This window comes from Mastigoproctus giganteus, chromosome 12, assembly GCF_048544385.1.
Source record: "Mastigoproctus giganteus isolate SK-2022 chromosome 12, ASM4854438v1, whole genome shotgun sequence".
Lineage (NCBI taxonomy): Eukaryota > Metazoa > Arthropoda > Arachnida > Uropygi > Thelyphonidae > Mastigoproctus > Mastigoproctus giganteus.
In genome coordinates this window covers 100,186,513-100,211,865 of record NC_143586.1, presented here as the reverse complement: position 1 = coordinate 100,211,865, position 25,353 = coordinate 100,186,513, and the positions used below count along the sequence as shown (strand labels likewise).

At 32.7% G+C, this 25,353-nt stretch overlaps 1 protein-coding gene across 1 annotated transcript in view; it reads left to right on the top strand.

The window, feature by feature from the left end:
- The window catches only part of LOC150077297 (COX assembly mitochondrial protein 2 homolog), a 102,040-nt gene that overhangs the window by 17,535 nt on the left and 59,152 nt on the right, over window positions 1-25,353 (top strand). Inside the window, exon 3 of the mRNA XM_090386562.1 lies at window positions 10,464-10,544. Coding sequence (XP_090242688.1) covers window positions 10,464-10,538 — 75 coding nt within the window. The 3' untranslated portion in view covers window positions 10,539-10,544. The remainder of the gene's footprint in view (window positions 1-10,463; window positions 10,545-25,353) is intronic.

Sequence of the window (25,353 nt, the reverse complement as noted above, 5' to 3'; positions counted from 1 at the left end):
ATATGTACATATATATATGTATGTATGTACATATATGTATGTACATATATATATGTATGTATGTACATATATGTATGTACATATATATATGTATGTATGTACATATATGTATGTACATATATATATGTATGTATGTACATATATGTATGTACATATATATATGTATGTATGTACATATATATATGTATGTATGTACATATATGTATGTACATATATGTATGTACATATATGTATGTATGTATGTACATATATGTATGTACATATATGTATGTATGTATGTACATATATGTATGTACATATATGTATGTACATATATGTATGTATGTATGTACATATATGTATGTACATATATGTATGTACATATATGTATGTATGTATGTACATATATGTATGTACATATATATATATGTATGTATGTACATATATATATGTATGTACATATATATATATGTATGTATGTACATATATGTATGTACATATATATATGTATGTATGTACATATATGTATGTACATATATATATGTATGTATGTACATATATGTATGTACATATATATATATGTATGTATGTACATATATGTATGTACATATATATATATGTATGTATGTACATATATGTATGTACATATATATATGTATGTATGTACATATATGTATGTACATATATATATGTATGTATGTACATATATATATATGTATGTATGTACATATATATATATGTATGTATGTACATATATATATATGTATGTATGTACATATATGTATGTACATATATATATATGTATGTATGTACATATATGTATGTACATATATATATATGTATGTATGTACATATATGTATGTACATATATATATATGTATGTATGTACATATATGTATGTACATATATATATATGTATGTATGTACATATATGTATGTACATATATATATATGTATGTATGTACATATATGTATGTACATATATATATATGTATGTATGTACATATATGTATGTACATATATATATATGTATGTATGTACATATATGTATGTACATATATATATATGTATGTATGTACATATATGTATGTACATATATATATATGTATGTATGTACATATATGTATGTACATATATATATATGTATGTATGTTATATGTATGTATGTACATATATGTATGTACATATATATATATGTATGTATGTACATATATGTATGTACATATATATATATGTATGTATGTACATATATATATATGTATGTATGTACATATATGTATGTACATATATATATTATGTATGTATGTACATATATGTATGTACATATATATATATGTATGTATGTACATATATGTACATACATATATATATGTATGTATGTACATATATGTACATACATATATATATGTATGTATGTACATATATGTACATACATATATATATGTATGTATGTACATATATGTACATACATATATATATGTATGTACATATATATATGTATGTACATATATATATGTATGTATGTACATATATATATGTATGTATGTACATACATACATATATGTACATATATGTATGTACATATATGTATGTACATATATATATGTATGTACATATATGTACATACATACATATATATATATGTACATACATATATATGTATGTATGTACATATATGTATGTACGTATATATATGTATGTATGTACATATATGTATGTACGTATATATATGTATGTATGTACGTATATGTATGTACGTACGTATATGTATGTACGTACGTATATGTATGTACGTACGTATATGTATGTATGTACGTACGTATATGTATGTACGTACGTATATGTATGTACGTACGTATATGTATGTACGTACGTATATGTATGTATGTACGTACGTATATGTATGTACGTACGTATATACGTATACGTACGTACGTATATACGTATACGTACGTACGTATATACGTATACGTACGTACGTATGTACGTACGTACGTACGTATGTACGTACGTATGTACGTACGTGTACGTACGTACGTGTACGTACGTACGTATATACGTATACGTACGTACGTATATACGTATACGTACGTACGTATATACGTATACGTACGTACGTATATACGTATACGTACGTACGTATATACGTATACGTACGTACGTATATACGTATACGTACGTACGTATATACGTATACGTACGTACGTATATACGTATACGTACGTACGTATATACGTATACGTACGTACGTATATACGTATACGTACGTACGTATATACGTATACGTACGTACGTATATACGTATACGTACGTACGTATATACGTATACGTACGTACGTATATACGTATACGTACGTACGTATATACGTATACGTACGTACGTATATACGTACGTACGTATATACGTACGTACGTGTATACGTACGTACGTGTATACGTACGTACGTGTATACGTACGTACGTGTATACGTACGTACGTGTATACGTACGTACGTGTATACGTACGTACGTGTATACGTACGTACGTGTATACGTACGTACGTGTATACGTACGTACGTATATACGTATACGTACGTACGTATATACGTATACGTACGTACGTATATACGTATACGTACGTACGTATATACGTATACGTACGTACGTATATACGTATACGTACGTACGTATATACGTATACGTACGTACGTATATACGTATACGTACGTACGTATATACGTATACGTACGTACGTACGTACGTGTATACGTATACGTACGTACGTACGTATATACGTACGTACGTACGTACGTATATACGTACGTACGTACGTATATACGTACGTACGTACGTATATACGTACGTACGTACGTATATACGTATACGTACGTACTTTAAGTTATTACATCCGTGGTAATATTTTATTATAGCCTTAGTAAAATAGGTATATTCTATTTAATCGGATTTTAAGTTAGCTATGTTGGTAAAGGCCGAAAATATAAAACCTAATCTATATAAATGCACAAACATAAGTAATTTAATGTGCTGACCAAATTTTACCTATAGATTAAATTACACAAGTAACTCTAAAATAGCCGATACCGGCCCCCCGTGGCCAAACCTAGTGAAGAATAATAATTAGCAATACATGTAATTATAATACAATACCAATTATTAATTATAGGTAATAGGATACATTGAAAAGGACTTGATCGAGGGCTAACCCTCTCAATAGATTCCACCCATAATTAACAGAGCTATCTGTTTCTGTTATCATCTGCCTGTATAACAAGGTCAAATATGTAATATTAAAAGTTTAGTGGTTAACTAGATAAGTAGTTAGTTTGTAATTTAGCAGTTAACAAGCAGGATGACATTTAGCCCGACCGATAGCTACAACACACATATATATATAGAAAACTTGAAGAAGCAATTATTTAGAACGAAGAGGAAGAGAGAACAAATATTTATCTATAATTTTCATATAGATTGGTACAAAAGAAGCTATCGCTAAATTAAAGAGAACGGAAGTAAGGTTTAAGTATAGTAATAGTACCTCAATCCCACTCGAATTGCTCTAATAGTTCATGAGGTAAGAACCTTTCAATGTACCCTATTACATATAATTAACAATTGGTATTATATTATAATTACATGTATTGCTAATTATTATTCTTCACTAGGTTTGGCCACGGGGGCTGGTATCGGCTATTTTAGAGTTACTTGGGTGATTTAATCTACAGGTAAAATTTGGTCAGCATGTTAAATTACTTATATTCGTGCATTTATATAGATTAGGTTTTATATTTTTGGCCTTTACCAACATAGCTAACTTAAAATCCGATTAAACAGCACGTACCTATTTTACTAAGGCTATAATAAACACACACACACACACACACACACACACACACACACACACACACACACACACACACACACACACATTATGATAAATTATGTAAATCATATTTAATAAAAGACTGTTTTCAGTTCACCCAAAGAAATACAAATTAATTATATAATAAAAAGAAAATTGTGCTCCATTTTAGGAGTGACTGCACCTCCTAAATTTGTTAATTGACCACTTGTGGTAGAGATTTTTGAAGATGAAATAAGATTTTAAGCCAAGTGAACCTAGAAGTTGAGAAATAGCAAAAAATATTACATTGTGCATTAATTCTTACATTGGTGCACATGAAATCCCCACTTAAGTTTTCGCAAAATTGTTCTTTGATGTGTTGATTTTGAAGTTCCCACTGATGTATGGAAGTAAACATTTTAATTTTCATCTTGTTTGTTAGACTGTTCCATTTCAAAGTAACAAAAACACACCATTAAGAAAATAATATATAATTAAGTTATGGCATTGATACTTATGATTTTACGATCTCAATGTCAGCATCCATTTTAAGTATATTTGCAAATTTGTGAAACAAATTTACGGCACTGCATTGTAGAGTCTAGATTTATAATTTGAATAACTAATTAGGTTACATATACATAAAAAGATATTTAATACATTTTATTACATTAAAAGAAGAATAACTCCAATGCTTGCATGTTGCTGATTTAAAAAAAAAACAAAAAAAAAACAGTGGTCTCTTTTGCATCTGGCAAGATGTAAACATAAGAGTTATTTTTGATTTTAAAATTTTAAATTTATTTTCTTTTATTCACAGAACAAGGCACCATACTGTTCTGAAATTAACGTGGAATATCTTAATATATATATTTATAAATTAATTAAAGTTATCTTAATTATGATTCTACGATGGCTGTTCAATAAAGAATGATCATAATTTTTTGAGAAACTGTACTGCTTGGTATTTCTCGCTGAGCTGCAGAATTTTAAACCAAACCAAGCTGCATCACATAGCAATGCTACCATTGATTCATGCGCATAGCATGACCTTGCATGCAGTCAATTTTATGCCTGTTCAGTTTTTCCTATGTGACAATGGACATGACACGCAAGGAACAATATGCTGCTCTCAAATTTTGTGTTCATCTCAAGTAAACATCATCTGAAGCATATTAAAATAAGCAAATCTGTGCTTCCACATAGTGCACCTTTCAGGTGGTTTAGAATATTTAAAGATGGATTTGGTTCTATCACAAAAATTGGCAGTCCTGGAGCTCCAACCACTGCTCTCACCACAGAAACTATAGACACTGCTTCTATAATTGTGAGAGAAGATTGTCGTATAACAATAAGGCAACTGGAAGAGATGTTGAGTAGGAAACATGCACAGTATTCTCCATGACCATTTGCATATGACACGTGTTTGTGCATGCAGGTTCCAAGACTACTACTTAATCAACACCAACTTCTCATGTAAGTTTGTCAGAAGCTGTAACGGATGGTTACTGAAGATGGTTTTGGACAAGGTGATAACAGTGGAGTAGACAAGGCTTTATCATTTCGAACCAGAGAGTAAGCAACAAAGCTCTGTTTGGAAGTCTGTATCATTGCACCAACACCAAAAAAAGCAAAATTTGTGCTTTAACTTTGGAAATAAAAAAAAAAATTTCAGGGTGCGAAGTGTAGGCTGTAGGGGCAGATGAGGAACACATTTAACATTAATGCTGGCTAAGTACTCGATGACAGTATGAGCACATTGTGCCATATCATACAACTGTTGTTAGGACCTTACTACAGAACTGTACTGCACACTTTGCTGGATCACATTCATCGCAAATGACCACAACTGCATTTAGGTGTGTGAATGCTGCATCACGACAATACAAGACCTCACATAGCTCATACTGTCATTATGTGCTTAGCCAGCATTATTGTTAAATGTGTTCCTCATTTGTCCTACAGCCTCGATCTTGCACCATGCATTTTTTTTTTTTTTTATTTCCAAAGTTAAAGAAGGAGCTGCAAAGAAAATGTTTCCAGTTGTCAGAAGTTGGAAGAGAGACTTGAACGCACGTAAAAAAATGGTGTCCACCATGTTTTTTGAAGAATGGAAGAAATGTTGGAGTAAGTGCATTTCATCAAATGGGGGCTACTTTGAAAAGGACAATCAAAATATGGATGATTAATAAAGGTATGTTGTGAAAAAAAAATTATTGTTGTTCTTTATTGAACAGCCCTTGTACAAAACAGTGTGGTGTGTTTCACAAATTATTCATTCTTCTATTAATAGCCATGGAACATGGCAAACGTATTGTCTCCATGCTTCAAACTAAAAAAAACCAGCATGGGCAAAAGTTTTTGCAGAATAGAAACCTTATTATTGAAAGACCTCACCCTTTGTTACTCTGATTTATGACTTTTTAGTGCAACTTGTTCCAGCAAAGAATTGAACATTATATATTTATGTATACTGGATATTTATCAAAAAATACTTGTGGTCTTCAAATAACAGAAGGTTTTTGACTACACATCAATTTGCTATTTATCTTATATCTCATTGAACTATTATTTAATATAATAAAATAATTAAAAATACAACTACAAAGTATAGGTAAACTTAACAACAAAACAAAATTCATGTTTCAGAATTACCTAGACGTAGAATTTTACTTTTAGTAATGACCACTCTTATATCACATGAATTAGCATTACTAGAAGCATACAATGCAAGAAAGCAAGCTTATGCAGCATCAGCCAAAAAAAAAAAAAAAAAAAAAAAAATGCTCTCATTTCACCCCTCTGTTCATTCCAAATACCTGTCCAGCTCAGCCTTAAATTTATTTAGGCTATCAACTTCCACAACAAAAGATGGAAGTCTGTTCCACCAATCAACTACCTGCTGGCTAAAGGCAAACTTCCGCATATCTATCCTACAACTGTCTTTCTTCAATTTGAATTTTTGACCTCTCAGGTGATTATTCTGAGCAAGAGGAAGAATCCCATCAGCATTGAGCATGCTCAAACCATTCAAGGCTTTATTCACCTCAGTCAGATCACCTCGCAGGTGCCTAGTCTCCAGACACTGTAATCTGCAAAACTTAAGCCTTTCTTCGTAACAGTAACCCTTCGTTCTATTCACTAATCTTGTTGCCTTTCTCTATACTTGTTCCAACAGCTATACATCCTTCTTAAAATGAGGCATCCATACCTGTATACAGTACTCAAGGTGTGGCCTGACCATTGCCTTATACAAGGGGATAATCACCTCGTTATCCCTGCTAGAAAAATTCCTGTATATTATTGACAAGACACCATGAGCTACTCTTGCAGACCATCTGCACTGCTCATAAAACTTTATATCTGCCTGCACAATTACCCCGAGGTCCTTTTCATTCTCTACCACTGTCAGTGTAGTACCACAAAGTTGATACGTTACCACTCCCATATGTAGTACTTTACATTTGTCAATGTTAAACTTCATTTTCCACCTCTCAGCCCATCTGCTCAACTTTTCTAGAACCTGTTGCAGCAACGTACTGTCATTAGTATCCTTAACAACCCTGCCAACCTTCATATCATCTGCAAACTTGGACATTAAGCCTGATATATACCATTATCAATATCATTTATAAATACAGAAAACAACAATAGACCCAACACTGAACCCTGAGGGACTCCACTAATAACATTAGTCCATGAAGAGCAGTGTCCATTGATTACCACTCTGTCTTCTTCCACTCAACCATCCCTTTATCCATAGCAGCAATTTGCCTTCAATACCACTGCTCCAATTTGTGCAGCAGTCTTTCATGTGCAACAGTATCAAAAGCCTTTCTAAGATCCAAATATATGAGTTGTTCAGAGTTATTTCCTGCATCCAGTTGCTTTGTGACCACACCATAGTATCCAATGAAATTGGTCAGACAAGACTTCCCCTTAACAAAACCATGCTGTGTCCGAGCTAAAACTGAAATCTTGTCTAGATGATCCTGCAGTGCTTCTTTAACCAGTGCCTCCATTAATTTTCCTGGAACAGAAGTTAAACTAACAGGTCTATAATTACTTATGTTGCCCTTTGATCCTTTGTGAATTGGGGTCACATTTGCACATCTTAAGTCTACCTCCCCCAAGTCCAAGGAAGCTGTCATAAATAAAGTCATTAGAGTCTAACTTTTCTGAAATCAATTCCCAATTCAGCATATTATTGGAGTCGACATAAACAAGATGTGTTTGCCATGATTCGTCAATTAGGAAAACCTACAGTGTTCTTGACATTGAGTGCGTGCCAATCATGTTAATTTTGAATAATTCCATATTACTACGTATGTTATACAAAATCAGATATAAACGAGAAATTACAACTAACGAAGTTATGGATCCATACCTTACATGGAAAGAGCTACATTAATAAATGAAGACCCTGTAACGTGTGCCATATACTTTAATAAAATTGTTGGGAGTATACTCAATTTTAAAATAAAAAACCTATAGTCCTTTTGCGAAACATTATGTTGTGAATTTCTTTAAATGCATTTAATTTTAACATTGACGAAGTGCACATGCACATATATTATGGATGTACAATGCACCCTCTGCACCATTAGAAGAAAAAGAAGGTGGGATGGAAGAAAAAATCCACATAATAGATGCATTACGTTCTATAGAGAAAACTTCAGCTTATTCAAATTTACAGCAACATAAACATACTTTTAAAAACTGTTATAAAAATAATAATACAAATCGACGCGAATGTCGATTTGAAGCACCTTTTTGGCCAATGTTGCAAACTTGTTTATTGATACTGATGGCCACAGGCCGACCGGGCTAGCCGAGTGGGTAAAGTACCTGCCCGGCAACCCAAAGGTCGCGGGTTCGATTCCCGCCTCAGGCTTGGATCAAAGTACTGCAAAAACCTTGGGAGGTGCAATATGGCCACAGAAGCCGATGCGCCAACAACTACCAAATCAAAAAAAAAAAAAAAAAAAAAAAATGGCCACAGATGACAATCGAAGATTAGCTTATCGCAAAAAATATAAAATGCACGACTCATTAGAATCATCACGTTAATTTCGAAGAATTGCTTAAGTCAAATTAATGCCAATCAGAAGAAGAATATCAAAATATTTTGAGGGCTGGTATCAAACAACCACGTGTATTTCTTAAACGCAAGATAGAAGAGAAATTTATGAATAATTACTTGAGCACTTATTACTCAAGAGAATAATTACTCAAGTCTAATTCAGATCTACAATTTATCATGAAGAATATTCATGTGCAGCATATGTAGTTGAATATGTGAATAAAACTAACAGAGGAATAAGCAACCTACAAAGGAAAATTATAGAGCTACAAGAATATTCTGATATGGATATAACTGATCTAACACAGGCATTAAGTGTAGATGTATTGAATACTGTGGAGATGAGTTCACAAGACGCAGCTTGGTATTTATTACGATACCCAATGTCCATGTCTTCAAGAGCGATTGAATACATGCCAACGGTATGGCCACATGAACGTCAGAAATTATGTAAATCAAAAGCTGAATTGGATGAACAACAAGTTGATAGTGAGTCTTTGGATATATGGAAAGATAGTATTTTTGATAAATATGAAAACGGGGCGAAACATTAAAAGATATAACTCTTGCACAATTTACTGCTTATTATCAAAAAGGAAATGGTGGGTGGGTGAAAAGACAATTTCCTAAATTAATTCGGTATTGGAATTATAATACAACATGTCTTCTTGAACATATACACGAAATGGTAACTTTACACATAATTTTAATTTCATAATGAGTTCCTGCAGTAAAGGAACTCATTATGAAATAATTTTTATCAGCTGCCACCATGACATTATCAGTCTGAGTAGAGTGGCAGCAATTTTGTGACTACAGATTCTGCCACACTGGTTATCTGTTATGTACCTGGTACATATTACATAATTTTTTTTTTTTTTTTGGCTGGTGCTATTAAGCTTGCTTTCTTGCATCATGTACCTCTACTAAATTTTAAAAGGTGTTACCTTTTAAAATTTTCCCCGTTATAGTCCTTGTAAAACCTTTGCCCACGTATGCCCGGTTTATTTTTTTGTTTTGTTTGTTTATACCAGTGATATATCATTTTAAGATTGGGCCCTGGTGCATTTTTTTTTTTTTTTTTTTTGTTACCCACAAGTTAAAAGCAACATGAGGAGAGGGGGGGAAAAAAAAATCATGAGATGATAAATTATAGGAGCACTGGCTAAATTGCAAATATATGTATCTATGAATAAAGCTCGATCTGATATAATCAGATCTGAGCTTTATTCTCGATCTTAATCTTTAATTCTTTATTCTCGATATTAAGCTTAATCGTAGTATAATGTTGTCATGAATGAACAATTTCAAATATATTCCTTTCCTAGTCAAATGCAAATAGATAAATTGCTGTTTTTATGTTGTTTACAAATACTTCAGCAAATCTAACAACTAGATTCTGGTTTTTTGATTTTCTGATCAAGTGCTTAACTACTCTACACTTGGCATGTTTCACATATTTCAAAATATAATTGTTGTTTTTCTACATTTTCTCAATACAAATCATATGGATATAAATTCAGACATAGAAAGATATATTTTTTTTTTTTTTTTTTTAGAGAGAAGAGAACCGACGAGCCAACTATGAGAAATCATTAGAAAAGCAGAGGAGAATGCATGAGAAGATAGTTTAAAACACTGTATGTATGTGTGTGTAATCCAATATATATTAAAAATAAGAAATGCTGCTGGCGAATATCCTATTTTAGCTTTTATATATATATATATATATATATATATATACACAAATTTGTATATATAAGTATTTTGTTGGTATTTTCTGTAGGGTTATATAAAAAGAATAATTATAAATGCTAAAAAAAAAGCAACAGTTTGCATAATTTTGCTTTCTGCTTTCCTCATCCACATATGCAATTAAATATGCCCCCAAATAATGACTTCTTACAAAGCTGCTAGGACTGAATAAAACCGTGCATTTATTATTTTTTACTGCGTTTCTATGCATCCAATTATTATGAAGGACCGATTATATCGAATTTGATCAGAAGTGTTGAAATTTCTGTTTGTGACTGACTTTTGAAAAGTAGGTAGATATGAGTTTTTTGTGACACCTTCATAAATGTTTCACTAGTGCACTTGCAAAGTTGTCAGGGGTTGTGATGATCTGTCCATTCCAGCCCAATATTGGATTCGTAGGAGACAGAGAATATAGCTAACATTTTGCACATTCTTTCCCATATCATTTGAGTATCCATGTATCTCATGATTGCAGAGGCAAACTTTTGCAATAACTCCCTTTTGCTTTCCCTTCATCTAGATCAGGGGTCCCCAACCTATGGCCCGCAGGCCGGATCTGGCCCGAAAGACTATTTCATCCGTCTCGTGAAATTTATTCTATAGAAATCTTTTTTGGTTGCTACATATCGTATATAAGGATATTTTTAATCAAAATATAATGTAAATGCGTCCAAATATAATTTTATAACATTGTTGCAACTCTGTGCGCTTCCACTTGGCAGCAGTGTTTCTTGTGATGTCAGAAATCCCAACAGCGCGAGTGCCCAAGGCTATAAGTTTATAGCCTCGAGTATTTCCGGCGAACACGAGTTGTCAAAAAGTGAAATAGTAAAGTTAAAATAAGTGACTGTTAAAACAATTGCTAAACGCTAATCTAAATATTAATCAAGTAAGTATTAGTGAAAGAATTGTATGCAATACGTTCTTTGCAGTTTGCAATGTAAAGACGAGTACACGCATTAATCTTTCTCCTGGTCAGCTATTCTCATTTAGACCGTAGTCGTTGGGCCGCTGCACCGATTATCATCGCAACAATTTATTAGAGCTATTTGTATAAATGCATATTATTTTTAATTTTAGTGAATCAAGATGTCAAGGAAAAGAAAAATTGATTCCGAATGTAGTCTTCAATGAACTTTGGTCGATTAATTATTTTTTTATAAGGAACAGTAACCGATGTACCTGCCTTATATGTAAGGAAGCAGTTTCTGTGTTGAAAGAATATAATTTTATACTGATTAACTTCAAGGAGAGTTGCAAAACAAGAAATTACAAGAGCTGAGCTTTGATTTCAAGAGGCAACAAAAAAAACAGATGACATGTTTCACTAATCAGAATTTAAATTTAATTAGAGCTAGTTTGCGAGCATCTCAAATCATTGCTGAAGAAGGGAGGGCTTTTACTGATGGCGAGTTTGTGAAAAGAGTGTGCCTATCAATTGCAGAAGAAATATGTCCTGATCAAGTTAAGCCCTTCGCTGCTATAAGTTTATCAGCGTCAACTTTAGCAAGAAGAACTGAAGACTTGTCTGCTAATGTTAAAGATCAGCTGAAATAAAAAGTTATACAGATTTTATAAATTTTTTGATTGCAATTGATGAAAGTGAAGATATTACCAACACAGCACAGTTACTCATTTACATACGTGGTATAAATCAAAATTTTGAAGTCACAGAAGAACTGGCTGCACTTGAAAGCTTGAAGAATAGAACCTCTGGTGAAAACGTTTTATAGCGTATCAAAAGTGTTTGAAGACCTGCAGCTTGATTGGGAATTGTTGACAGCAATTATGACTGATGGTGCAAAGAATATGGTTGGAAAAAATATTGGTTTCATCGGCCATATTAATAAATATTTTGATTCCAAAAACATTGAAAGACCTATGCAATTTCATTGTGTTATTCACCAGCAATCCTTGTGTGGTAAATTTTTGTCTTCGAACTCAATCATGTTGACTATAATTAGCATTGTGAATTTTATACGCAAAAATGCCCTGAACCATCGTCAGTTTAAAATTTTCTTGGAGGAAATGGAAAGCGAATATGGTGATTTGTTGTATCATACAGAGGTGTGATGGTTGAGTCGCGGTAATGTGTCAAAAAGATTTTTTCAACTCAGAACCGAAATAGACATATTCATGAATGAAAAATAAATTAAATCCAGTCCCAGAATTAACAGACTCTAAATGGTTATGGGAACTTGCATTTTTAACAGATATTTGTGAACATTTGAATACATTGAAGTTTTTTATTCAAAGTCACAATCTACTTGTAAATGACTTGTTCTACAATATTAAAGCATTTCAGACAAAATTAGAATTATTTAAAAATCAAATTGAACAAAATAATTTTTCCCATTTTTTTGTGTTGGGAAACACAAATATGTCCAATTGTGATTTTTCTACTGACAATTTTGTCCGAAATCTTGAATTATTGATGGAAGCATTTGTTGATTTTGAAAACAATAGAAAATTATTTACATTATTTCAGAATCCATTTGATGTTAATAAATGTTTCACAAATAGATAAAGATCTACAATTGGAAATCATAGATCTTCAAAGTAACGATAACCCGAAAACATTATTGAAAAATGAAACATTAATTAACTTTTATAAAACTGACAGAAAAATGAATTTCCAGAATTAAAAAAATTAGCAAGAAGAATAATTTCTATTTTTGGTAGCACTTACCTATGTGAACAAACATATTCAAAAATGAAATATATAAAATCCAAACATCGATCAAGAATGACAGATGAACATTTGCAAGACTTTTTAAGATTGGGAACTTCTACTATTAAACCTAACATTTCAATTATTGCTAAATCAAAACAACTACAAACATCTCATTGATTTGCTATTTCTGTAATATCAAATGTGATTATAATAATAAAAATTGTGATTTTTAATATGACTATGTCTTTATTTACAATAAATATCCCTTGTTTATAATTTTTTATAGTTTTTCTATCTTGTACACCCCGTTTGACCTGGTGAAGTCGCTAAAATTGCGTTTTTTGGTTTACAGTGTTTTTAGTCATCAAAATTGCACCGACTCCGGCCCACCATTTCTTATGAATTTTTTATGTGGTCCTCTGATGAAAAAAGGTTGGGGACATCTGATCTAGATCATATATTTGTCCTAACTTATTCTGGTATTGGATTAAATTGTTGGCAATTTATGGAACAAGTTCCAGGCCTTAATTAGTTTGCATTCCACCAAGGTTTTGATTTTATAGAATGTTTGTTAAATGTTTTGTGACTGCAGATTCTGCCACACTGGTTATCTGTTTAGTTACATAACCAAGTTGTAATGTCTATTGAGGAGGAAAGAATATATTGCTTGTTGAAAACAGCAAATTGTTTGAAATCTTCATTTTGTTCATTTTTTGTCACAATTTGGGGTGATCTTTAAGAATTTACAGACTGTTGGTTAGCGTTTACCAGTGTTCCCTCTAATTTTTAATGGCCTGTATTGAAAAATTTCAAGTTTTGCAATTTTTTTCCCAAGTGACAAAAACATGTGCACACTAAATTGAGAGTGTGTAAAATTGTAAACCTGAAATTATTTTTTGTTAATGTAGTCATTCTCATAGCTACTATTATATCTGTGTTTCAACAGAAAATAGGAGCTACTTGAGTAGTAGTAATAATAATGCACACAGCCAAGTTGGGCTTCTCTCAGCCTGTCATGTGGTCAATTTCACATTTTTCAATGGATGACCTTGTTTGTTTTATTATCATATTTTTTTGCAATTTAATTTTTTGTGGGCAGAGCTTAGAGAGAACATTGGCAATTACTCTTTTAATGGGACATCATGAATTGTCCGGTCTATTATCTGATAGAGAAATGGAGAACATACACTGATAATCTCTGAACTTGTCACTATGAGATGTACATATACCAATATTCAAGAAAGTGAGAGCTGCTTTTTTAGTAGGTTACTAGAGTTGCCCTCATTTGTCCTGATTAAGCAATCTCACCAAAACGGATTATGCTCTTTGAAGTCCTCAAGTATACAGAAGTGTGGGAAGTTGATGTACCAGCTTACATAGATCTTCATATGCATACATGTAATTTGGCAGAGGGTAAAGGGGCATTAGCAGAGGCATTAGGTGCAAGAAAGCAAGCTTATACAGCATCAGCCAAAAAAAAAAAAAAAAAAAAATCCATTTCACACAACCATTCACCCTAAAAATTTGTCCAGGTCTTCCTTAAATTTATTTAAGCTATCAACTTCCACAATTACAGATGGAAATTTGTCCCAGCAATCAACCACCTGCTGGCTAAAGGCAAATTTCCAAACATTATTCTACAACTGTCCTTTCTTAATTTGAATTTATGTCCCCTCAGGTTTGTAATCTGAGCAAGAGGAAGAATCCCATTGGCATTGAGTCTGCTCAACCCATTCAAGACCTTATACACCTCAATCAGATCACCTTGCAGGTGCCTAGTCTCCAGACACTACAATTTGCAGAATTTAAATGACTGTTATATTTGCATTGCATCAACAGTCATCTATAACTGCTTCTAGTAATGTTTGCACTGGAATGTTTATGGCCAGAATGACAGCTGTGTTTCAGAAGGTATACTATTACCGGTAGTTTGTATTTTCTGTAAATTATATGTTTTATTTTAAATTGATTTGAGGGCAAGTTAGTTTGCTCTAAGCATATTATCTAGTAGACCATGTACATCATCTGGATTGCTGTGGAAGCCTCTACAATTTCATTGTTATAATGTATTCATTATTTTCATTTGACGTACCCTTTAATTCTTTTCCCCAAAATATTGACTGCTTACGTTTATTTGATTTGTCCTTTTTAGAAACTTTTTTTTTTTTCCCTATGCCCATGCTGTGTCATGTTCTTTACATTCCTTGTTCAATTTATTTTAATTTTGCTTTCTTTGTGAGATATGTCCCACATCTGAAAGAATTGATATTAGTGCATTATGTTTTGTTGTATACCATATTTTACTGTAGAGCAGAAGCGATGGGCCCATTTGGCTATTGATATTTTTAGAGAGACTTCAGTTTGAAATGCTTTACTTTTTTTGTCTGTGGCCAATCTGAGCATACATGTTTAGTCGAGAGTGGCAGTATAATTTTTTTCCCCCTTCTTCTTAATAAGTAACGCATGATTTTTATATTGTATTTGCTTCGCTTTTCCATTGGTCACAGTCCTTTAAATAAGCAGAATGGTTTCCTTGAGACATTGTCGTGTTTCGATAGTACAGTCAATATGTATAGGCTGTTTGGAACTGCCTAGTGCTAGGATTGCTATTTTGTGCAGACAGTGTGTGAATGTCTGTCAGTCGTGATGCTGGAACCTGCATCCATCCATCCTATTATGGAGGCTATTATTTTACAATGAGATGAGAGGTTGTGATTAGTAACTTGCCTAATGTATGTCACAGCAAGAAAACTGAGGGTGGCAGCTAATATCCTTTTCCATTATTCCTTCCCTCCCTTTCTTTTTATTTCTTAGCCAAGTACGGTGCACATTCGAGTATCTGTGTGAATGCGCAAGGCTACTTTTCTATATTATTATTGACCTGCTGTCACGTTAAGTTTGACAAAGAATCATCGCCTCAACTACTGGCCCCCTTTTGCTTCATTTTATGTTTTTAATCCAACTTTATATTTTAATTAATTTGTTTTTATTTTTAACAGAGTTTAATTTTTAATTCATCAACAGCCATTTTCAATCCACTGCAGGATGAAGGCCTCTCCAGCAACTTTCCAGTTCCTTCTGTTTTGTGCAATGGCCATCCATTTACTACCCACAAACTCATGAATTTTAACTATCCATCTCCGCCTTTGTCTTCCAGGTTTTCTTCTAGTTCCTCTGGGTACCATTCTGTTATTTTCTTAGTCCATCTGTCATCATGTCTTCGAGCTATGTGTCCTGCCCAAGACCATTTTAGTTCTTTAGTTTTGATAAGAATGTCCTTTACTTGAGTTTGCTGCCTAATCCATGTGTTTCTCTTCTTATCTAACAGTCTCATTCCCAATATAATTCATTCCATTCTTCGCTGTGTAGTTCTTAGCTTCTCTTCCATTCTTTTGGTGAGTGCCCAAGTTTCACTTCCATAAGTCATGGTGGGGAGTATACATTGATTCATTATTTTACGTTTCAGACAAACTGGGATATTGCTCTTCAGTACGTGACTATATTTCCTGAATGCTATCCATCCAAAATTTATTCTTCTCTTGACTTCCAGCCATTTATCATTATTACAGCTAATAACTTGTCCCAGATAAGTATATGACTCCACCTTTTCAATTACTGCTCCTTCAATCATTATTTCCCTTTCCGTGGCATACTTGTTCATCATTACTTTTGTTTTAGCCATATTCATCTTTAGTCCAAAATCCTTACTAACTGTGCATAACTGATTAAGATTTTCCTCTAATTCTTTGGGATCGTGGCTTATGACCACAATGTCATCTGCAAATCGTAAATGGTTTAGGTACTCTCCGTTCACATTGACTCCTTTCTGCGACCAGTCTAATCTTCTGAAAGGGCAGCAGTAAACAAGGGCAGCAGTAAACAGCTTCGGAGATATTGTGTCTCCTTGTCGAACTCCTTTCTCGATTTTAAATTTGCTACTGTCTTTGTCTAGTCTAATAAAGGATGTAGCACTCTCATATATTTTCTTCAAAATCATAATATATGGAGTATCTATGCCTTGTCTTTCCAGTGCCCGAAACATTGCCTTATGCTGTATGGAGTCAAATGCCTTTTCATAATCCACAAATGCCAGGCATAATGGTGTTTTATATTCATTTGCTTTCTCCATTAGCTGTGATATTACGTGAAGGTGATCCATAGTTGAGAATCCTGTCCTAAAGCCAGCTTGCTCTTTCGGTTGATTCTCATCAAGTATTCTTTCTAATCTGTTAGTAATGACCCTTGTGAACAACTTGTAGATATGGGATAACAAGCTAATTGGTCTATAATTTCCAATTTCTGATTTATCTCCTTTCTTATGCAGCAAAACTATGATTGCATTATTCCACTGCTTAGGCATCACACCTTTTCTAATGCACTTTGTGAAGAGCCGTGCCAGTTTTTGTGTTATGTCTCTTCCTCCGAATTTTAACAACTCTACAGTAACTTCATCTTCCCCCGGGGCTTTCCGATTCTTCATTTTCTTCAATGCATGTTCTACCTCATCAGGAAGAATATCGGATATGTCATATGTGTTGCTACTTTGCAATCCAGCTTCCCCACTGCTGGTATCATTCCCTCGCTCCTTGTATAATTCTCTATAGTAGTCTTCTGCTATTTGAATTATGCCTTCTCTGCTGTTTATAAGTACACCATCGCTATTCTTCAGTTTCAGTATCATTTGTCTTTCTGTATTACTGCTCATGGCTGCTGATTTAAATTCTTTGTTTTCCCTTAATGCTTGTTCTACTTTTCTTGTGTTAAATCTTCTTATGTCCTCTCTGAGTCTCTTTCTAATGGCTTTGCATAACTCAGTATACTCAATTTTCTCCCTGTCAGTGTTTTTCTTGCTCTTCATTTGTCGTCTTGGGTTCATCATGACAAGTGTTTCTTGACTAATTTTTTCTTCTTTGGATTTCTGTTTCCCTATAGGTTTCTTGGGCTTTATCACTTTCAGAAAGTTGTAATATTCCTCGTCGATATCTTGGTCCTGAGCAGTCTGCAGAAGCTCAAACTTGTTCTTAAGTTCCAGTACATACTGCTTTTTCTCCTCCTCTGTTATTTCAAAGACCTTTGTATCATTTACTCGAGTCAGTTTTTTCCTTTCCTTTCCTACATCTATATCAAGTGTACATCTTACCATTCTGTGATCACTTCCAACATTTACCTTATTCAGGACGGTAACATCATTCACAATATATCTGGGATATTGGGATACATTTCACCATATAATGTAAAAACCCATGAAAATCCACCAGAAATGTGCTTTAGTAAAATGTTAGCATTGTAAGCTTGCATGAGATGATAATAGTGTGTTTCCGCCCCTGTGAAGTTCTTTACAAAAAAAAAAATTCATTTTGACCATAAAATAAGGGCGGAAACACACTATCATTTGTAAACATGTCAATGGTTTATTGGTCGGAGACATGTCATTGGCTGTATTCACAAGATATCAGTGTTGGACTAGAAGGTGACTCACATTTTTCTGCTCGAACAGAAATTTCGTGAGGCATGATAACATGAGCAGAGGAAAAGGAGGAAATGCTAATAGAAAAAGTAAGATTGTATGAGGTGCTATAAAATATTAAGTCACCAAATTATTAAGATCAACATGTGGCAAGAAGCTTGGTAAGAAATAGGAAGAGATTTCAAAATGACATGTAAATTTATTTTTATTAATTAAGCTATGTGCACTTAAGTACATAGCTTAATTAATACTGTTATACAGCCACTCCCCGATTTACGTAATACTCGACTTTATGCAAATTTTTGCCGGCTAGTGCAAACTTAAAATCGTGGAAATGTATTTTGCATCCCATAGGAAATAAATGGAGGACCCGACGTAAAATGCATAGACGGCGTAACTCCATAAGCCAAGTGCCTTAAAAAAAGTACATACAACATTCGTTGTAATTCATCTGTTTTAAATGAAATGCTGAATATGCTCTCGTCCCTGCACACCCGTAGTCACCTGATTGCACACTTTTGTAATTTTTTCTGTATGTGAGAAAAAAAAATTTAATAAATAATTCTATTTACATGTTCGTTGAACATTTCTTTCTTTGCTTCAATCAAATTCAGCACACATAGCCGTGAGTGTTGCATAAGCATTTAGGGAAATTCCGACTTATGTAAAATGCAACTAGAGTTTCACAGAACACAACCCTTAACTTAGTCAAGGAGTGGCTGTATATACTTCCTAACTAATTGATATTTCTGTTCACTAAAGTTTTTTTTTTTAATTTTAAAACTGGAAAAAAAAAATATAAGCAATCAATAACACGGCACAAACTTAAAAAAATAGAAATGAGAAGATTTTGCAAATTTATATGTTTTTTTTAAAAATTATTATTATTTTTTTTATGATTGAAGAATTCCAGCTATTGGTATTATTGCAAAGGCAATTAGATCGAGTTTGCTACTCGTTTACAGCAGATTGACTAGCAGAAACACCCAATAAACCGGAAACTGAAAATTGTTTATATTGTTTTATGTGGTAGTGACCTCCAGAAATGTGCTTTCGTAAAATGTGAGCTGATAATAGTGTGATTCTGCCTTAAGTGATAGTGGTACTAGTAAATCTACCAAGAAAAGGAAAGCGATTGATTTGGATCAGAAAATTAAAACAATAAGGATGTATGAAAATGGTCAAACATTAACAAGTATTGCAAGGAATTTATATTTGTCAATGTCAACAGTGAACACAATAATAAAGGACAAAAACAGAATATGAGAAGCAGTGAAGGGATCGGCGCAAGTCAACTATAATAACCAGGGCTACGAAATACATATCAGTATTTACAGTACAATAACATGCGTTTTTCTTCCTTTTTATGTTTTCTTTTCTTATGTGCCACTCTGGCTACTTCACTGCTGTCCCCGGATAGTTTTTAATTAAACTAATTAATTGAAAAATATATAACTATTTTTCTTCATTCTTCTGAGGATATTATGTGGTTTTTGTAATTTTGGCATATCAGGGATATAGTAGCAATATTTTATGAAAATTCCCGAGTTACGTAAAACTTGACTTACTTAAGAAGTCCTGGAACGTATCTCTTATGTCGGAGAGTTTACTGTAGTATTCTTTTTTTCTGCAGTAACATCAGATTTGCTTCAAAGTGGAATGGAAATTTTATTGATTTAGTTTTTTTACTATTCGCTGACCTGGAGAAATTACACCAAAAATCTGACATGGTATGTCAAACCCATGGAGTGTGGCATGCATACATCACTTTAAACTTAGATCTTGTTTGAGTTTTCAAAAGTTTGATAATTTTCAGCAAAATCTATAGAGTAAAAATTTTCATTTGTTACATTTCTAAGATAAGTACAATTGCTTTAAAGTGGTCAAAACCATTATTAGAAGAAATCATTGCAGTGTATTAATATATTGATATAGTAGTGCTCAACAAAATTGCATCATATCATTTTTTAGGTTAATATTCTAGAAATAACCGCAAGGATATAAATAAACAATAACAATATACATAAACTATTAATTGCAGAAAAATGTACTTTTTATGCCTTATGGGTAAAGTTACAAATGACAGCATGTTACTTATAGTTCATATAATAAAAGTTCTATGAAAGCAGTGATTTTTTTTTTTTTTTTTTAACTTGCTCATACTAGGACAACAGGCAGCTATATAAACAGAAAACATAAAGTTCACATTAATAGTTCGCTGGTCCATCCCTTGCTTTGATGACTGCTGCATATCATTGTAGCATCAACTGGATAGGGTGCTGAATGTATTCTTGGGAAATCTCATGATACCAAACATGGATTAATGTATTCTGCACCTCTAAGTATTTTTGGTTTCTTTTGTATTACTGAAACAGCCATCCCATTTTTGTTCCAACAATTTTCAACTTGATTGAGGTCTGGACTGTTCCCAGGCCATGTTATTGTGAGAATTGATTTATCCTTCAACCATGTTTGCACTTGTGGATAGTAAAGACAGCAAAATAAATTACATTTATTTAAGCAAGAGTGCAATGTTTCATAAATTTAAAACTTTTGCTAATTTTATGAAGTAGTATTTAAGATTTTGGCTCACTGACACAGAGCAGTCTTGTCCTGAAAAATGCAATCGACAACCTTCCTAGTGATCTCTAATTGTAGGAAGTAATTTTGTCTCAGAATATCTTTGTACACTTCGACATTCATTGTACCGAATTCAAGGCAATCAACTCCTCTATGTGAAATACAGCCCCATATCATTGAGATATAGAATGTTTCACTCTGGAGACAATAGTCAGGATGAAATTCTTCCCCTCTTCATTTAATCGTCTGCTGACTGCCCGAACCATGCAAGTTGAATTTTGATTCATCAGAGAAAATAACACATTTCCACTGATTCTCAGACCAATTAGCATGTCTTTCACCCACTTTAAAGCTTGGCTTTCATTTTTTGTGTCAAAAGTGGCTTTTTACTTGCCTTTACTTCCTCCCATGCTGTTTAGAGATCTGTCAATGAGTATTTTCTGTTTTGGATATATTTTTTTTTTTTATGAAAACCCCAAACACGAAAGGTATCAAAACCTATAGTACTTAGTACCGTGCATGGGTTGAAGGAGAAGTATGGGGAGAGGGGGATGCCGGAAACTTTGCTCTAGAGACTAAACATGGGTTTCACCACTTCAAGCCTCCAATAAGCAAAGTGGTGGTATTTCACCGGTTTGAATGAAAGTCATCTACCACTGGTGCTGCAGGAGATATTTGTGGATTCCTTTCTTTCTGCTAGACTGCCAGTTTTTGATAATTTTTGCAGTAAACATGTTACAGTGAATCCTTTTAGCTATTTAATGTGTAGAATGTCCCTTAGGATTAAACGCAGCAACAATACTTTTCCTATGTGGTGTTAATTGTGAAAACTTAGCTGTTGCAATAGCACAAAATGTTGGGCTTGTGGCATAGGCACTATATTTATACTGCCACTAGGTTGATGCAATAGAGTATGGCACGTGACATTATCTAAGAGAGTTTGCCAGATGGATGATGCAATAGGATAATGCTATTACAAAACATATATGATATATTGTCAGATTTTACAGAAATTCAATGAATTTTGCAAGTGATGATTTTTTGAGCACTACTATATTTCTCATAAATGCTAAAAGTGTAAATTATAATTAATGTCCTGAAAGCTGTAAATTTAGTTCTAGATAAAAATAGGAAACACACAGCCTATAATGAAAAGCAATGCATATTGTTTTAGGGGTTTAAATACTGTTTTTCATTAGTTCATGAAATTAGTGATGTGAAATTTACACATATCTAAAAAATATGATAAAGAACTCTTTATTTCAATAATGAATAAAAATCAGTATGTAACACTTATTTTACAGAAATCCTACAATATATAATAATTTTAACAAAAAAACATGCACAAAAGCTTTACATTTTGCTTGTCAGGCTATCTTACCACTTGTCAGTATTCCTTTTTAGAGTGGCTAATAACAGAATGTCTTGATTAACTAAATTTTTCATAATGTATTTTGTTAAATATTGATAAAACATTTCGGTAAACTTTTAGATGTTTATAAAGTTTTATAGTATATATATATATATATATATTTGAGCATGAGAGACAATTTCATATTTAAAAGCCAAACGGGTCACTGCATAATTTGCCTGTCTTTGAAGGGTGTTCTTAACATTTACGCCCCTTTATAGGTACTACTATTAGTACCTATAAAGGGGCGTAAATAAAGGGACTGCTGGGTGTCCCTTTTCTCTTTATAGAGCGGCTGTTTGTGAACTGAAGTTTGCAGTGGGAAAGACTGAATTTTTATGATGAAAGTGATTTCTCATTTTGTGAGACAACCACAAAGAGTCACCCAGTAGTATTACTACTAAATGATACTTACATTTTAATTATTTTTTGTAATGCAGTATCTCTCCATCCAATTTAATAAAAGATATCAAATGATAAGGTGCCTAGCTTTCCATTTGAGATAGCAATAATGGCTGGTTATTGCCATTCACTTGGACAGTGCCACATTGCAAATAAATAGTTATACTTCTTTTAGCTGCTATTTATTTGTAGTGCAACACTTTATGACATGACTTTTGCATGACACTCCAAAAAGACCCTTTCTTTCCCATTTCAAACAGCTTTATTCTGAACAAGTTCTATTTGGATTATGGAGTTATTTTAATCTTGTTTCAAGTTAGGGAATTAAAAGAAAAAGATCCTCCTCTATAGTGGTGGGACAACTGTCCCCTGCTGTAGTGAAATTTAATGTTTTTTGATGTAGGTCTGTTGGGCTTCTAAAGCACATTGGTGACTAGCTATTTATGCTGCTCATTACGCCTATGGTAGCTGCGTGTTGAATTACTATCCTTGTGTCTTGTGTTAAGGTCCAGAGAATAATATGGGTGCAAAAGATAGGTTTGTTCATTGCTTTATTTTTTTACCAAAACAAGTTCCTGAAAACTTTATTATTATAGCATATCTTTTAAATGTATATTTGACACAATAAAAAAAATTTCAAACATATATTTAGTGGCAGCTACAGTATGAGCTTCCAATTCTAGAATTCAAGAAGATCCCTATGGTACCACTGATATTAAAAAAACAAAACTAGACAGTTAACTCTATTCTAATGGACTGAATTTTGAAAACAATATCATTACAGTGTGCATTTAACCAGAAAAAAAATAAAAAAATTATTTAAGGTAGAAATCTGTGTTGGTTGCCATGCTGTGTAAGTGACTAAATATATTGCATAAAAATTGAAACCATTTTTAAGCTACATTACAAAAGTTTTTTTTTATTAAATAACTATACTGTTATGATTTGATAATTTAGCATTAATTATTAGCATGGAAGAAAAAATTTATTTAGAGATTTTCATCTCTAAATAAATTTTCTTTTGCTATGTTCTTTTGCATCTACAAACACAAAATATTGGAATCCGTAGCACTCAGTATGGGTTGAGAAGATAGAACTCATATGTCAGAAAATGCTGACATTAGGGATCTGTCTTTGAAATTACAAAATTTTTCTTGATGTTAATGGGCTAAGGTTTAAATGTTTGTAAAAATTTATTTAAATGCTTCTGTTGCATTTAATATTATTTTACTATATAATAATACAGTAAAATCCCATTACAGACCTCTCAGGGTTGTTGTTGTTTGTTTGGTTTTTAGGAGCATTAGCAACTAAGGCCATATTGCTCCGGGAATATGCGGTGGTCATTCCCTTGACCTTTCCGCATCCTCCGTATTTGGTGGTGACGGGCTCGAACCCCGGTCTAATCAAGAAGCGTGTGCTACGCACTGCTGCTCCTTCCCACCTGGCTACGGAGACGCCACCTCTCAGGGATGTAGGAATCATTTTTTTATGAAATTGTGTTCTAATGGATTTCATTTAATTATTTTAAATTTTTTCTGTTGTACTTTTTTAATACACACACACACATATATATATATAGAAAAAGCAATTTCAACTTTATTTTAGTTAAATATTAATATTAACAAAATGGCAAAATATGTACTATAAAAGCAAATATATTTTTATAATCATTTTGAAAGCATATTTTATTTAAATGAAATATAGTAGTACCTATAAAATTTTAATAAGTTCCACATTCAGAAATACAATATTAATTTTTGTTTTTTATGTTTTAACTTTATATTTTGCATGGTAATAAAGAATTCAGCTTTAGTGCAATCTAAAATGTGTGATTTCAGGTTTCACTAAAGATGAACTACTAATTCTGTTGCTTTTTATATACAATGAAAAGATCACTATTGCACATTAGAAGGGGGAATAAACAACCAGATTTGAACATGATCATTCAGGAAAGGAAACGATCATAGAGGATGTGATACTAAATTCTTTTGCCATGCCTTTAAAAACTTGAAATTTTTTCTTTAAGCAAATGGTGTTGGAATTTCTTTATTCCTTCATTAGTAATATTTTAAACATGTGGCATACTTGACATAATGTTTGAGAAAATGAGGAAGCCAAACGAGAGAGAGAGAGAGAGAGAGTGTGTGTGTGTGT